Raw genomic sequence first — 17,131 nt, 5'->3', positions numbered from 1 at the left:
TCCTTGTGCTCTTCAGCTCAAGGTGAGTGCTCTACCGTTTGTGCTCTACCGTTTGAGCCACAGCACCACTTCCGGTTTTCTAGTGGTTTATTGGAGATAAGAGTCTCACGAACTCTCCTGCCCGGGCTGGCTTTGAACCACGATCCTCAGATCTCAGCCTTCTGAGTAGCTGGGATACAGGCATGAGCCACCGGCGCCCGGCTTCCGGAGTGCTTTTCTGGTGCATTGAATCTGTGGATTGCTTTTTAACACCACTGTTTCCAGTTTGTAAACATGAGATATCCTTCTAAATTTTGTGCTCTCCTCAGTTTCATTCATCAGTGTTTTATTATTTTTATTGTAGAATTCATTCACCTTTATTTAAATTTGTTCTTTGGTATTTTCTTTTCTTTGCCTATATTGTGAATAGGATGGTCTTTTGAGTAATTACATAGAATGTTTGTTTTATGAATAAATGCTTAGTGTTTTTCGGTACTCCTGGTATTTGAAGGTTATTTTGTTTAGGTGGGAGGGCACTTTACCCTGCTCCTGTGCTCTTCTCACTACACATAGTGGACCATAAAACAAGAGAGGTCATTGAGTGCATTAGGCAGAAAGTTAATGCCAAGTGTGTTTGAAGAATATATATGAGTAATTAAAACACTTATACATGATTCCATAAGTAAAAATTTGTGTACAAAGAGAAGACAACAAAATGTATTACTTTGTTAACAGTTGTCTTTTAATACTGTGCTGATCTGTGTTTTTATTTGTATTCTTTTTTTCTTAATATATATTTTTTATTGTAAAGATACTGTACAGAGGGGTTACAGTTATACGAGCAAGGTAATGTTATTTGTATTCTTTTGTAGTATATATTTGGTTATATGAGTGTACAGTCTTGAATAAGTATAATTCTTACATTAGAAACTAAATGTTGTGCCATGGAGATTTTTAAAAATGATTGCTATTATAAATTAACATGGCTGATTGGGTGGTCTAAGTTTAATTCAGTTGAGAGTTACAGTACTGAATTGCTTTATTTTAACCATTTTATGTTAAAGGATCAAGAATTGGTCAAAATAGTTGGGATCCGGTACGAGGTTGGGCCGCCTACGCTCTGTTGCCTCAAACTAGCATTCCTCGACCCGGCTAGTGGAAGACTTACTGATAAATCCTTCTCCATTAGGTGGGTGTGGTTTTAGTGAATTACTGCACTTAATCTCCCTTCTTGCTCATTAGCTTGTCTTCCATTTCAGCTGTAGTAGTCTTGTGGGCAGCCAGAGATAGGGGTTGAGCTTCAGGTGACTAGAACTTGTTAGGGGACTGGCACTTTGTCAAGCAGGCCTTAGGCAGGGACCATCTGTTCCATAGGCTTTGATGCCACTTGTGTGGGCAGGGAACTGCTGGGAATGCTTTCTGCCTTAGTGAAGAACATTTCAGAGTAAGTTGCTGCACCTGTGCCATCCATGGTGGTCGCTGCTACACACCTGCAGCATGGCTGATTCCAGCGTGGTGTTCATGTGCACACTGTGCTTTTAAAACTTGGAAAGTAGGAAAAAAAGCCCAATAATTCTTACTGAAATAATACTGAAGATATAACTGGATTAAATAAAATACACTATTAAAATTTATTTCTTTTTACCTTTAAAAATATGGCTAGTTAGCTGGGCCCTGGTGGCTCATGCCTATAATCTTTGCTATTCTGAGGATCACGGTTCAGAGCCAGCCTGGGCAGGAGAGTCCATGAGACTCTTATCTCCAATAAACCACCAGAAAACTGGAAGTGGTGCTGTGGCTCAAGTGGTAGAGTACTTGCCTTGATCTCAGGGACTGTCCCCAGGCCCAGAGTTCAAGCCCCATGGTGGACAAAAATTATGTGTGTGTGTGTCTCTAGTTAAAAACTTACACAGTTTCTTTTACATTCCTTTTGGACAGTGTTGTTTTCTATTATAACTTGAGTGAGCATTGTAAATTTTTTTTTCTTTGCTGGGCAGAAACTTTTTTTTTCTCTAGCATTGTAAATTTTTTAACTTTTTTTTTTTTTAGATATCATGACATGCCAGATGTTATTGACTTTCTTGTATTGCGTCAGTTTTACGATGAAGCAAGACAGAGGAATTGGCAGTCTTGTAAGTCTGTCTGCCTATTGAATTTTATATAGTCTTAACAATCTTTCATTTTATCTATCTTTTGGTTGTAACACTCTTGATTGTGATTTATGTAAACATAGAAACTCTTCAGAATGAAACTTGAGTTATTGCTGGATATTTTACTTAGGGCTTGGCCCAAATTTTAGGAGACTTTGTTAGCCAACCATTTTTCTTTTGTGGTTTGTACATTTGGAAAACATTATTTTGGCCCTTTGAGTATGGGCTTAATTTTTAGATCTCCACACACCATGTCAGGTATGGTTATTTTCATATGATAATTTGCACTACTGTCCTATGATTTTAAAAATAGGATAGTTTATATAATCTTAATGTAATCATGAAGTGTAACAAAACTTAACTGTTACAATTTTGATTCTGTAGGAAATTTTGTGTACACTCTATACTTAATAACTGTACTAACAAGTATATATTAATAACATACATATAATGAGAGATTTTTGGATTTTCTTAACCTTTATTCTTTGGTTCATTTTGTAAACTGTAATATAACTTATCTGGGATGGTCTTTTGAGTTCATTGAATAAAGAAATTTCACTCATAAGCCATTTTGTTCTATTATGTTGTATGGCTGTTGACCTTAATGTGTTCGTAAATGTAACACTGTTCTTACATTTGTTATCGCTGAAACTTGTTGGAGAGTGCAGGAAAGTTGGCTCATTTCAAAATAATTCATGTTAATTTCTTTTTTGTGCCAGTACTGGGGCTTGAACTCAGGGCCTGGGTGATTTTTTTGCTCAACGCTGGCTCTACCACTTCAAGCTTTTTCCCAGTTATTTGGAGAAAAATGTCTCATGGATTTCCTGTTTGAGCTGGCTTTGAACAGTGATTTTGGATTTCAACCTCCTGAGTAGCTAGAACTACAGGTCTGATGCCTAGCTATACATGTTGATTTCTATTCTATATGTTTCCATGGTATTTTATAAATAACATTGTTGACAGATGTTAACAAAGTCTCAGTCATTTTGGTCCTTTGTTTCCTAGGTGACAGATTTCGGTCTATCATTGATGACGCTTGGTGGTTTGGGACAGTGCTGAGTCAAGAACCATATCAGCCACAGTATCCAGATAGTCATTTCCAGTGTTACGTTGTAAGGTTTGTATGCTGGTAGAAAGTATCACTTGTCAGTCATTTAAGATGATAGGTCCCTGAAGTAGACATTTCAGGTTTGATAGAATTTGACTTATCGTGAACTCATTGTGACGTCTTGTTTATTTTCTGTTATAATTCTCCTGCTGGTTCATGTTCTGCTTGCTACCCTGGAAATATGTCTGTATCCTCCTCATTTTTATTTACCTAATATTGTCATAATTAGAGTTCAGGAGTAAGTATTAATATTAGATCATTAATCTTCTTCCCATTGGCTACCTAGCCTGGGCTGCCAGGCAAAGCCTTCATAATGTCTTCACTTCATGCTCTAGGTCCAGGAGGACTGCTTTCTCCTTCACCTCGCAGAACACTTTACACTTTCTATTACTACTAAACCTTTTTAAGTGATTGAAGTCAGTATTTAGCCTTTCCTTGCTGCAGTGGGTCATTTCATAGTTGAGGTCTTTTTGCTGCCTTCTCTGCTGTGCATGATTTGTTCTCCTGAAAGGCTAACAAGAGTATTATTGTTTTTGTAAACAGGTGGGACAATACTGAAATTGAAAAACTGAGCCCATGGGACATGGAACCAATTCCTGAAAATGGTATATATCACCAAATCATACTTCACATTATTTACATTTTTCTATTGCCAATATATATTCAAGACATACCGCTGTTCTTCCATAATTGTTTTCAAATTGTTTAGGAACTCAGAACTTTATGTATGGAAAAAGATGACAGAACTCCATATGTGACTTACTTGTTCCTGACCTCAGATTCCAGCCCTATTCCAGAAGTCAGTAACCTGTTATCTGCCCCAGAACCCCGCTCGAAACTCTGATGGGCCTCCGCATGTAGCCCTGCTCCCTTTCCTCCATCCTTACTCTGTTACTCTGGTCTTCCTTTCCATGGACTGTCTGTTCTTACTTTGAAAGTCAAGCACTGCTGCAGCCATGCTGCGGGCTCCTGAGCCACCAGCTGTTTACTTAGCTCCTTTCCTCTAGTACTGTTACTTTTTCACTTTTCATTTGGCTGTATTGATTTTAGCTGTGAAATTATTTCCTTCTTGTTCACTTTGATCAATATTTGAAAGGATACTTTATCTTTCTTTCTGCTATTTTTTTTTTTTAACTGCCAAACTGTCTTCTGTCATGTTTGCCTAGCTTAACAGAACTTGTTCTAGCTGGCACTGTGGTGCAGACCTGTAATCATGGCACTGGGAGACAGAGGCAGGTCCCAAGCCACCTTCTGTGTTTTCTCTTCTGTCACATCACCATCAACCATTGTTGCAGTTTTATTTCGTAATTAAGAGTTTTGTGGAAATACTGACCACCTTCAGAATTTTATAACAGCATTATTAGTAGTCATTAATGACTGTTAAATTTTATTTTGAGCTTACTTACCAGTAGTAGGTATGCATACGAAGGTAATTTGCAGTGTGCAAAGCACTTAATAGATAGTAAAAATCCCACTTTTTTTTGGTTGGTCGTGGGGCTTGACCTGGGCGCTGTCCTTGAGCTCTTCAACTCAAGTCTCTAGTACTCTGCCACTTTGAAGTACACCACCACTTCGGTTTTCTGGTGATTAATTGGAGATAAGAGTCTCATGGACTTTCCTGCCTGGGCTGGCTTTGAACCATGATCCTCAGATTTCAGTCCTGAGTAACTAGGATGACAGGTGTGAGCTGCCATGGCCCAATTGCCTTGCTATCTCTTTTTTTGCTTTTATTATTATTGTTTTATTATTTTGTTTTATTGTTTTATTTATTTGCTTTTATTGTTGTTGTTTTTGTTCCACACATAGGGTGATCAGTATTAAACAGAACATTTAACAGGAAGTACTTTATGGCTCTCTCTTCTCCAGTGGTCTGTTCTTCCCTGTTCTCCCTGTACTCTTAAGTTCTGTCTTCAGACCTCAGCTGATCTTTTGGCCCCTGGCTTTCTCCTCCTTACATGTGGCCTCCTTTCTTTTACCAGGCAGGCTGCTGCAGTCCAAGGGCTCCATCTTTGTTTCTTTGTTTAAATTTTATTTTATTGTAAAGGTAATATAAAGAGGGGTTACAGTTATATAAGCCCAAGTAATGAGTACGTTTCTTTTTGAGCAGTGTCACCCCCTCCTTCATCTTCTCCCAGTTTTGTTTCTATTCTCTATGCTAATGTTCAGTGCCTCACAAACTATTGCCTCTTGTGTTTTTTTTTTTGGTGGGGGGAGGGGAAGGATTCTAACCTGAATGATACACAAAAAAATCCCTAATTAATTTTTTTATTTTTATTATTTTAAATTTTTATTGTGAAAATACTGTACAGAAGGGTTACAATAACATGGGCAAGATAATGAGCACATTTCTTATCAAGCATTGTAGCCTCCTGCTTTGTTTCCCCTTCCCATCCCTTCGCATCCCCCCCCCCCCCCCCCCCGTCCTCTCCCCACCAAAGTTGTAAAGTTCGTTTTTTTTTGTTTTTTTGTTTTTTTTTTTTTGGTTTTTTTTTTTGCCGGTCATGGGGCCTGAACTCTGGGTCTGGGCGCTGTCCCTCAGCTCTTCAGCTCAAGGCTAGCTCTCTACCACTGGAGCCACAGCGCCACTTCCGGCTTTTTCTGTTTATGTGGTGCTGAGGAATCGAACCCAGGGCCTCATGCTTGCAAGGCATGCACTCTACTGCTGAGCCACCTTCCCAGCCCCGTAAAGTTCGTTTTCGACATAATGACATCTCATTGCTGCAATGGGTCCTCCTGTATCCCTGTTTTAACAATTTGTTTTTTCCCTTCCCCTCCACATATACCAACATCACATATAGTGAAAGCAGGGGTTGTACCATGGGGGAGGGACATACAAGGCAACAAAGACATAATCTTATAAATATGTTAGAAACAATTGCATGAAAGATCTCTCTCTCTCTCTCTCTCTCTCTTTTTTTTTTTTTTTGGTCAGTCGTGGGGCTTGAGTTCTAGGCCTGGGAGCTGTCCCTGAACAATTTAGCTCAAGGCTCATGCTCTACCACTTGAGCCATCGCACCACTTACAGTTTTCTGGTGTTTTTTTTTTTTTTTATTGTGATTAAGTGATTACATAATTTCCCAAATTTCACAGTATTGTGGAATAATGATGCTCATTTAAAGTCACAAGCTCATTCTAACTTTCCTGGAGCAAATTGTCTATCACAGTCTATAACATATAACGGTGTACACATATACACCATACATGTGATCAGCAGCATGGGGTTATTTAGTAGTGGTTCTACCAGATGAGTGGAAGTTCTTTGTTTCTTAAGTCCTGTTAATTTTGTCGTATCACCTAACATTTTGGATTTAGCATCCACTTATCAGGGAGACCATGTACTATTTGTCTCTTTGCTCTTGGCTTACCTTGCTCAACATGATTTCTTCTAGCTCCATCCATTTCCCTGCAAATGCCACATAATTAACTTTTGAGCACTCTGCTAGACATTGTTTTCAACAACTCTATGAGGTAGAAACCTTCATTTTTGGTTGCGGGGTGGGGGTGGCAGAGAGGGAGGTCTTGGGGCTTGAACTTGGGGCCTGGGCATTGTCCGTGAGCTCTTTTTGCTCAGGTCTAGTACTCTACCACTTTGAGCCACATTGCGACTTTTAGTTTTCTGTTGATTGATTGAAGATAAGAGTCCTATGGGCTGGCTTTGGACTGTGATTCTCAGATCTTAGCCTGCTGAGTAGCTAGGATTACAGTTGTGAGCTTCCAGCCCCCAGCTCAGGTAGAAAGTTTTTTACTGTCCTTGTTAGCAGTGGGTAGATTGAGACACAGGTTAAAAATGCAAAGTAAGAGCTGGACAAGGTGGAGTCTCAGAGAGAGAGGGCAACAACCTGGTCTGCATAGTGAAACCCTGTTTATAAACAAACCTTGTTTAGGGTCCATGGTATTGAGTGTGATGTGGTTTAAGATTCTTTGGTTAAAAAAAAAGTCTTTTGTTATATTGGCTGCTCATACAGCTTTCCTCCATCCTCTCCTTTTTTTTTTTTTTTTTAAGTTGAGGTGCATGGGATTAGTCCTAGGTCCTTGTTCCTGTTTGGCAGGTGGGTGGGTTGCCTAGCCTGGCTGGAGTCAGCCCTCTTCCTGAGCTGTGGAAGTACAGACTTGTGCCACCTCTCCCAACTGCCTTAACTGCCTTGCCTTTTGGATAGGCAGAAGTCATTACTGTGAAATGGACTGTGAAAGAGAGAATTTCACTTTCTTTGAGTGGTGGATATCTTGTCTCCTCAATTGAAGTCATTTTTTCTTTTTCAAGAACATGACTTAAAGGTTTGTTGCCATCATCATTCATACTTAAAATTGTCCATCCCATAGCTAATCATAACAGGTCAGACCTTGAAGTTGAGATCATTCACAGAGCCAGACAGTGGTATCTCACACCTGTAATTCTAACTACTCAGGAAGCTGAGATCTGAGGATCTCAGCCCAGGCAGACAAATCCAAGAGACTCTTACCACCAATTAACCAGCAAAATCCAGAGTGGAGGTGTGCTGCAAGTGGTGGAGTCAAGTGAGAGCATGAAGCCCAGAGTTCAAAAAGTTAATCAATTGATGGTGTATAAAACATGTTCATTGGCTTTTTAATGACTATATTTGTCAGGAAAGTTCCCATAAGCATTTTCTTCATGCTTTAGTTTAAAAACTGCTTTAAAGCAGCTGTCTTAGAGGCACTATTTGTGTGTGTGTTACATGTGTATGTGTGTGGCATGTCTCCATTGGAGAGTGGCCTGAAAACATGAGCTGCCACAATGGATGATGACATCCTGTGTCTGTCAGAACTTGTACTTAAGCGTTCCACTTTCCCCACTAGGAGTTAAAAGAAATCATCTGCTTCATTTATACTCCCTGCATTTAAGGAGATTAGTCATCTCTCCTGTCGAGATTAATTTGCCTATGTTGCCTTAAGTTTTTAAATGAGTTCTGATGTCTGAGAATGTGATGACAATTGTCTTTTAAGTTTTATTAGGGTGGGTAGATTGTGTTGTACTTGAATTGTAGCAATTTGTTAATCTCAAGTAATAATCTTTACAAAGCTGCAGATTTGGGGCCAGGTTCAGCAGTGCAAACAAGCATTTCTACCACTCCAGAGGCAGGGATGAGTAAGATTGTGATTTTAGGTCATTCCAGGCAAAACATTGGTGAGACTGCCATCTCAACAAACAAGCCCTACAGGCTAATACTTGCCACCAATCCAGCCACCCTGGAGGCAGAGATAGGAGGAGATAGGCCAAGGCTTGCCTGGGCAAACAGCAGGCTACTTTGTCTGAAAAATAAGGAAAGAGGTGGTCTGGAGGTGTGGTTTGAGTGGTATTTGGCTCACAGCACAGAGCCCTGAATTGAAACCCCAGTACTAATAGGAAAAATTACAAATTTGAACTTGTTAAAAAATATTTAAATTTTTAATTTTTTTGTCGGGACTATGGCTTTTACTCTGGGCCTATCTACTGTCCTGAGTTTTTGTGCTCAAGACTAGCACCCTACCACTTGAGGCCTCACTCCACTTCTGGCTTTTTGGTATTTTATTGAATATAAGAGTTGCATGGATTTTCCCTGCCTGGAGCGGCTTTAAACTGCAATCCTCAGATCCCACCTTCCTAAGCTAGGACAACAGGTGTGAGCCAGTGGCACCTGGATGACTTTTACTTTAATTATATAGATGTAGCATAGTTAGTGAGCTTTGAAAATTGAATTTTGGTATAGGACCATTAGTACTTGGATTGATTTCTTCCTACCTCTTCTTGTTCTTTTTTTAACTTGAATTAATAGTTGATCCACCTGAAGAATTAGGAGCAAGTGTTTCTGTCACATCAGATGAGCTTGAGAAATTGCTCTACAAGCCACAGGAAGGTGAATGGGGTCAGAAATCACGCGATGAAGAATGTGACCGGATTATCAGTGGTATAGATCAACTATTGAATCTTGGTAAGCTTTTTGGGGGTGAAAAGTTTCATTTTCAACTTTTTTTTTTTTTTGTCGGTCGTGGGGCTTGAACTCTGGGCCTGGACACTGTCCCTCAGTTCTTCAGCTCAAGGCTGGTGCCCTACCACTTGAACCACAGCGCCACTTCAGGTTTTCTGGTGGTTTATTGGAGTTAAGAGTCTCATAGACTTTCCTGCCCGGGCTGGCGTTGAACTGCGATCCTCAGATCTCAGCCTCCTGAGTAGCTAGGATTACAGGCGTGAGCCACCGGTGCCCGGCTCATTTTTAACTTTTCTATACAAGTATTCTGTTGTATAGATGTATGCTTATATCTATGTATTTCTGTCAGTACTAGAGCTTGAACTCAGGGCCTTGCTCTTGCTGTGTTGGCTTTCTACATAGCCACTTGAGACCCACACTCAACCCCTTTTATAAAAGCATTTTCAAATAGCATAGTTGAGGTTGTATTTGTTGCCTTGTGAGTTGACCAGTCACATTACTCTGTCACCTAAAGATGATGAATTATTGTCAAAGGCTCTCCTGTCTTCCCTAACAGATGCAGCAGCAGCATTTGCAGGCCCAGTCGATCTCTCTACATATCCAAAGTATTGCACTGTGGTGGCTTATCCAACTGATCTGTACACCATTCGAACGAGGCTCAGCAATCGGTTTTACAGGTGAGCAGAGAACTTTCCAACTGGTATATTGGTATACCCTTTGGCCTTAGCGGTTACGGTAAATGAGAAACAGGTGGTCAGATGAACCTTTCTTATTTGGGTTTCATTCTTTTGGAATAAGATGTTCTCCTTAGTGGTGTTGGGTGAATTTGGAGAGAGCAAGCCATAAAGTAAAATACCTTGCTTCTGTCCTTAATTTTTAGTCCTGTGTTTTTGTTAGATTATATTATGTAGATACTGTTTCTTACTTTTTTTGGGGGGGGGGGAGGTCCGGTCGTGGGGCCTGAACTCTGGGCCTGGGCGCTATCCCTCAGCTCTTCAGCTCAAGGCTAGTGTTCAACCACTTGAGCCACAGCGCCACTTCCGGCTTTTTTCTTTTTCTTATGTGGTGCTGAGGAATCGAACCCAGGGCCTCAGGCATGCAAGGCAGGCACTCTACCACTGAGCCACCTTCCCAGCCCTTACTGTTTCTTACTTGTATGTTCAGATTCCTTTACACTCGATGTAATTGGTTAAGGGTATGTTAGCAGTGTGCCTGTGACCCAGAAAGATTACTTGACAGAAGCAGTGGCTTTTCTTTCATGTCCAGTATTGATTTTTATAGCAGTTGATTAATAGAACTTAACCATTACACAGGCATTTTCTTAAGTTCACAGTTGCTTTCCTTTATATCTCTGACATTATACACTAGACTGTGCATGTGAGTGAGAAACCGGTGTGGCAGTTTACAGCCACATTGACTGTAGCCCAGCAGTTTTCTAAGGTGGAAAAAGGCCTGGTGGAAAAGAAAGTTTGTGTGTTTGTGAGTGTGTATGTAAGTGTTGAGTTGTAGAAAGGAAAGGTGGTGTTTGTGTAAGTGGTGTGTTCAGCTGCTTTCTGAAGTTCCATGTCACTACAGGTATCACAGCCCAGGCCTGCGGTTGAGTGGATGGCATGGAAGGTAGTTCACTGTCCCATTTCAGTGGTTTGGATCATGTGCTGCTTCTTTCATTAACATGCATGTCCTTTGATTTGCTTTCTTTCTAACTTTTTAGTCTAAGCCCTCAACTGTTTATTTGCTTTTGAAGGAGGCTGTCTGCATTAATTTGGGAAGTCCGATACATAGAACATAATGCCCGAACATTTAATGAACCGGAAAGTGTAATTGCAAGATCAGCTAAAAAGATAACTGACCAGCTTTTAAAATTTATTAAGTAAGTAATCTTAGATTATCTATGTTGTATAAAAGTTTACTGCATATTGTGTTTTTAGAATTGTTTACTTTTTTATTTTTTACTTCCTGAATTATGCCTGTTTAAATTTTACTTTAGGTACCAAATTGCAGTTTTAATAAAAGAAGGAGAAACTGACTGATCCACTTTTTCTGCTTGTAAAATGATGAAGTGGTTTTGTTGTTGGGTGCCACATGCCTCTCATCCACACCCTCTTTTTATATAGCATACCTGTGAAATAATGATTAGCTCCCATAAATTGGTGTTGAACAAGTTGTAGGGTTTCCTTGGACTTTGATAATTTTTATACCAATATCCTTTTTGGTTTTCTAAAGATCCAGTTGTATTTTCTGTCCTCTTTTCTCTGTTCCTCACTGTACCTTGATATTTTCCCCAGAGTTAGTCTCTGACTTTGCTGAGGGCACTTAATTTGTGACTTCCTGGTATTTCCTGGTGATTCTATGAAACTGTACATTATGAATATTCCCCATTCTTTCTTGCATTGGGAAATCAGTTTGGAATAGAATGAAGATTGAGGTGGCAATTGTGATCTGAGTTCTAGAATGGTTTCAGACATAATACAATAAATCAGTTTTCAGTGTCTTTATGTCCAGGTTGAGAGAATAATTTGTAGATGGTCCATCATTTTTTTGGACCTAGACCAAAACTGGAAAACTGCTTCCCTCTCAGATTTCCTGAGTTAATTCTGTCCTGTCTTCAGGACTCAGACTTGGTTATGTCTCCCCAGAGTCCTCTTCTCTACTTCAGGAAACACATTTTTCTCATCCTCAGTCTTCTCCTGTGTGAACGTTCAGTGAGGGTCAGGCCTTCACTTTAATGTCTTCTTCCTCCTTTCCTTCCTGTCTCAGTACTTCACTTTTTGTAAGAGAATCCATTCAGAGATTCCTCAAAGTGAGGGTATTCATAGGGCCTTTTCGGGAGTTATAGCTTGCATTTTTTTTCCTCCAGTGGGGCTTGAATTGTGTACCACAGTGCGTCACAGAGTGCTAGCTATCACTTTGAGCCCAGCTCCACTTCTGGCTTTCTGTGTGGTTAATTGGAGATAAGAGTCTCTCGGACTTTCTGCCTAGGCTGGCTTTGAACCACAGTCCTTGGATCTCAGCCTCTTGAGTGGCTAGGATTATAGGCATGAGCCAGAGTCACTGGTGACAGTTTAATTTTTGTATATACTTAAAAAGTCATTGTAGGGTAGATGCCATGGCTCATATCTGCAATCCTAGCTACTCAGGAGGTGGAGATGGGGAGGATTGTGGTTCAAGGCCATTCCAGGCAAAAAGTTAATAAGATACCATCTCAACAAGCAAGCTGGGTATAGTGGGGCATGATATCTTCCAGCTATTCAAGAGGCTGGAGGTAGGAGACTCTGTATGAGGCCACTCCTGGATAAAAATTCAAGACCTTATTTGAACAAATAACCAAAAAGCAGACGAGGGCTAGGGGTATGGGTCAAGTGGGAGAGTCCCTGCCTTGTAAGGGCAACGCTCTGAATTCAAACCTATGTCACCTAAAATAAAAACAACAAAAACCCAGCAGTATTTTAGATTAGGATTTTCAGATGGCCTCCATGGTGGATTAGGGCAAAATCTGGTCTGATTCTTTAGGAATATGAACCTTAGGGAGCTGTTTATACTTCAGTATTCAGTTTGAATTCTTGGCAATAGTGACCACATCTACATTCTTTTAATGTAAATTTTTGCTTTTTTAGGAACCAAGACTGTACAAATATCTCAGAACTGTCTAACACATCTGAAAATGATGAGCAAAATGCTGATGATTTGGTATGAAGCTTGTCAGTTTTATCATTACTTTTGTTAAATGTTTAAAAGTTTTTGCCAAATAACAGCTGTTGGGTTGAGAGGTTGGTTCAAATGATAGGGCACCTGCCTAATAAGTATGAGGCAAGGCCTTGCCTTCAAAACCTAAAACCACCCAATAGAAAAGAAAAAAAAAAGACTGTACAGAGTATGCGGACAATTCTTTCTTTTGGATTTTTTTGGATGGCCCTAACATATAAGCCCATGGATAACTGGGAGAGTTGTTCTGTGGTTTCATTTTATGCAGAACAGAAGGCTGTTCTGTACATCTATAAGAATAATGTTAATTTCTACATAATCTTCTACTTGGGCTTACTGATTTTATTTTGCCAAGATAGATGGGAATAAAAGTATATACTCTGGAAAATAATTAAGGAACAGGAAAATATACAGAAACTCAAATCCAAGAAGTAGAAGACTAGATTTCTTTAGGTGTTATAGATAGAGAGCAGAATGTAAACAGTGAATTTTGGATTTAAGAAATGGGGAATACAACTGCAGTGTGTGTGTGTATTTAAGAAATGGGGAATACAACTGCAGTGTGTGTGTGTGTGTGTGTTTGTGTGTGTGTGTGTGTGTGTGTGTGTGTGAGAGAGAGAGAGAGATGGGGCTTGAACGTGTGTGTGTGTGTGTGTGAGAGAGAGATTGGGCTTGAGTGTGTGTGTGTGTGTGTGTGTGTGTGTGTGTGATGGGGCTTGAACTCTGGGCCTGGGCACTGTCCCTCAGCTCAAGGCTAGTGTTCTACCACTTGACCACAGCACCATTTCCAGTTTCCTGTTGGTTTATTGGAGTTAAGAGTCTCATAGACTTTCCTGCCCAGGCTGGTTTTGGACCGCGATCCTCAGATCTCAGCCTCCTGAGTAGCTAGGAATACAGGCATGAGCCATTGGCAGCTGGCTCAGTTTTAATATTTCTGTGTAACAGGTTTTTTTGGTGCTGGTCCTGGGACTTGAACTTAGGGCCTAGGCACTGTCTTTGAACTTTCACCACTTGACCCACTGTTCTATCTCCAGCTTTTTGGTGTTTAGAGATAAGAATCTTAAGGACTTTCCTGCCCAGGCTGGCTTCAAACCATGATCCTCAGGTTTCAGCCTCCTGAAGAGCTAGGATTATAGGCATGAGCTACCAGCATCTGTTGATGAGCAGCTGTAATTAGAAAGTTTGGAATCATTGCATGAGTTAGCTACATTTTTGAAGCCACATTTTTGACAGAATGGGAGAAAGGTTAAGCATTGTTAAGATGGATGATGGTGCCTCATGCCTATAATTCTAACTACTTCCAAGGCTGAGATGGAGAAGATGGAAGTTTGAAGCCAGCCTGGGTAGAAAAATCTGTGAGATTCTGTCTCCTGTTAGTCAGCAGAATGCTGGACTCAAGTGGTAGAGCTCCAGCCAGCCTAGCAAGCAAATGCAAGACCCTGAGTTAAGAAACCTTAGCTCGTCGGGCACCAGTGGCTCATGCTTGTAATCCTGGCTACTCAGGAGGCTGAGATCTGAGGATTGCGGTTCAAAGCCAGCCGGGGCAGGAAAGTCCATGAGACTCTTATCTCCAATAAACCACTAGAAAACTGGAAGTGGTGCTGTGGCTCAACTGGTAGAGCGCTCACCTTGAGCTGAAGAGCTCAGGGACAGCGCCCAGGCCCAGAGTTCAAGCCCCACAACCGACCAAAAAAAAAAAAAAAAAAAAAGAAACCTTAGTTATCAGCAGGGTGATGTAATCACAAGATGTTTTGTTTTATTCCTAGGATGATAGTGATCTTCCTAAAACATCTTCTGGGAAAAGGAGAGTAAGTTACTCTGCATGACTGACTTTTATGCTCTGTGTATTTTTTGTTTTAAAAACTAAATCTTTGGGACTGGGATGGTGGCTCAGTGGCAGAGCGCTTGCCTTGCATGCCTGAGGCCCTGGGTTCGATTCTTCAGCACCACATAAGCAAAAAGAAAAAAGCCAGAAGTGGCGCTGTGGCCCAAGTGGTAGAGCGCTAGTCTTGAGCTGAAGAACTGAGGGACAGTGTCCAGGCCCAGGGTTCAGGTCCCACGACCAGACCCCCCCCCCAAAAAAAAATTAAAAAACCAGAAAAAACCCTAAATCTTTGTTTTTTGATTTGGGCTTTGTCCTTGAAAAGTTAAAGTATGTTTATGTTGAATATTATATAGAAGAAAGGAATTGCTACTAAATGTAATTAGGCAATGCTTAAATTGAATTGTTCCAGAGTGAGTGAGTGTGAGATAAGATGGGCATGGGGGGGCGTGGTCAGGACATTGGTTTGTGAGACAAGGGCAGTGGCGAGGGTATAGGGTGACAGGATGCTGGTCTGTAAGACAGGGACAGGGCGGGCAGCCAGAGGCCTGCAGGATGCTGGTCGGTGAGACAAGGAAGGACAGTGGGGAAGATAGGTTGGTAGGGATGCTAGTCTGGCTGGTGTGGAGGAGCCAGATGCTATGAGCGAAGTGACTTGTTTCTGGTTGTTACGTAGGAGCAGATGATGCTATACTGAAATCCAGGGATGCCATTTAGAATTTGGTACAGGACCAGCTTCTCGGCCATAGTAGAATCCAAACGATGTTGAGTTTTGGAAAGGTGCATATGTTAGATCTGATTGTGAGTGTCCCATGGAGCTTGGTCTCCTGGGATAAGGCTGGTTGGTGCTTGTTGTGAGCAGATGGGAAAACGAGATCTTTTAAGGAGATAATTAACTAGGATTTGGTGACTAAATCTTTTGAAAAATGAGGAAGATAAGATTTTAAGGGTAATGGAAAAGAAGTTTTGAAAACTGGGTGATTGAATCGGAGTGCCATTAGCCCAGCATCTGATGCAATAATAGGTTAATAGATCTTTCACAAGAAAATGGTAAAACATTTAAAAATTCATGTTAAATTTCATCCAATGCTCCTTAAGTTTAAGCTTATTAAAAAAAAATCCAATGCCAGTTTCCTTTCACTATGCTTGCCCTAAATAACATTGAGTATCCAAGACTTGAGTATTATCTGATTTGCCATTTTCATATAGCTTCATTTCTAAACTCAGGTATACTGAGTTATCTTCATTTCTTTGCTGTATCTGTTAAGAAATGATAAACTTAGTTGCTTAAGCAATTAAAAAAATGTTCCTACCCTATAGATGTGTGGATCAGAAGCTGATATGGGCCTTGCTGGGCTACAGTCATGGTGTTGGCTTGGCTGGAAGCTTTAGAGGTAGCTCTTGGTATTCTTCAGCTTCTCAAGGTTGCCCCCCACCCTTTGGGGCAGGCATCCTTCTAATAGTCAAGCCAGCAGTGTGATGTCTCTGATAGAACCCTCAGTCTCCCTCTTACAAAGATCCTGTTACAGCAGTGGGCCCATGTGGTACAATTTCCATATCCTTAATTCCATCCGCAAAGTACCTTGTCCCTGTGATGATAATCTAAGGATTGTGATATTGATATCTTCAGTGGGGCTGTTACTTTGCCTGTCACATTATGGAATTCAGGCATTCATAATCTATGAAAACCAATTTTATACATTAGTGAAGTAGCCATTGAGTGGGCATTGTGTTCTGTTTGGAGTGTGCTTTTCATAGATAATCATGTAGCTTTTCTGAAATGGACAGGTTATATTGAATTGTGTTAAATTACACTTTAAACTTTAATTTTGAAGAAATGTGTTTAGAACAATGTGTGGCATGACATACATTGTAAAGTAGCCATAATTCTTAATGACACAGTTAGAGAACACAGTAAAGATGGTTCAGTTGCATTTTTGCCATAGTGTCTCATGTAGTTTTTTTCCTATAAAACTTTTTAATATTATGAATGTATTTTTAGGTCCATGACTGGAAAAAAAGGAGCAGCAAAGCTACCAACTATATTGAAAGCAGCTGGGAGAAACAGTGTAAGGAGCTAGTGAACTTAATTTTTCAGTGTGAAGATTCTGAGCCATTTAGACAACCTGTTGATTTGGTTGAATATCCAGTAAGTTTCCATTGTTTGAATGTCTGGGAATTTTCTTGTTTTGTGAAGAGCAGATGAGGGCAGAGGTATTTAAATGAAATCTTAGAGAGTAGAGACTATAACAATGAACAGAGTATAAGAAAGCCTGGTGGGGCTGGGAAGTTGGCTCAGTGGTAGAGCGCTTGCCTTGCATGCCTGAGGCCCTGGGTTCGATTCCTCAGCACCACATAAGCAAAAAGAAAAAAGCCGGAAATGGCGCTGTGGCTCAAGTGGTAGAGCACTAGCCTTGAGCTGAAGAGCTGAGGGACAGTGCTCAGG

General features: G+C 40.5%; 1 protein-coding gene across 2 annotated transcripts in view; it reads left to right on the top strand.

The window, feature by feature from the left end:
• Window positions 1-17,131, top strand: part of Brwd1 (bromodomain and WD repeat domain containing 1) — a 96,871-nt gene that overhangs the window by 56,195 nt on the left and 23,545 nt on the right. For both annotated transcript variants that reach the window (XM_070030696.1, XM_070030697.1), the window contains exons 26-35: window positions 1,044-1,168; window positions 2,029-2,111; window positions 3,135-3,246; window positions 3,781-3,842; window positions 9,009-9,164; window positions 9,718-9,838; window positions 10,906-11,031; window positions 12,776-12,848; window positions 14,630-14,671; window positions 16,688-16,834. In XM_070030696.1, coding sequence (XP_069886797.1) covers window positions 1,044-1,168; window positions 2,029-2,111; window positions 3,135-3,246; window positions 3,781-3,842; window positions 9,009-9,164; window positions 9,718-9,838; window positions 10,906-11,031; window positions 12,776-12,848; window positions 14,630-14,671; window positions 16,688-16,834 — 1,047 coding nt within the window. The remainder of the gene's footprint in view (window positions 1-1,043; window positions 1,169-2,028; window positions 2,112-3,134; window positions 3,247-3,780; window positions 3,843-9,008; window positions 9,165-9,717; window positions 9,839-10,905; window positions 11,032-12,775; window positions 12,849-14,629; window positions 14,672-16,687; window positions 16,835-17,131) is intronic.

This window comes from Dipodomys merriami, unplaced genomic scaffold, assembly GCF_024711535.1.
Source record: "Dipodomys merriami isolate MVZ:Mamm:240054 unplaced genomic scaffold, mDipMer1.0.p SCAF_2, whole genome shotgun sequence".
NCBI lineage: Eukaryota > Metazoa > Chordata > Mammalia > Rodentia > Heteromyidae > Dipodomys > Dipodomys merriami.
Note: the sequence above shows the minus strand (reverse complement) of the source record. Positions and strands in the feature narration are given on the sequence as shown.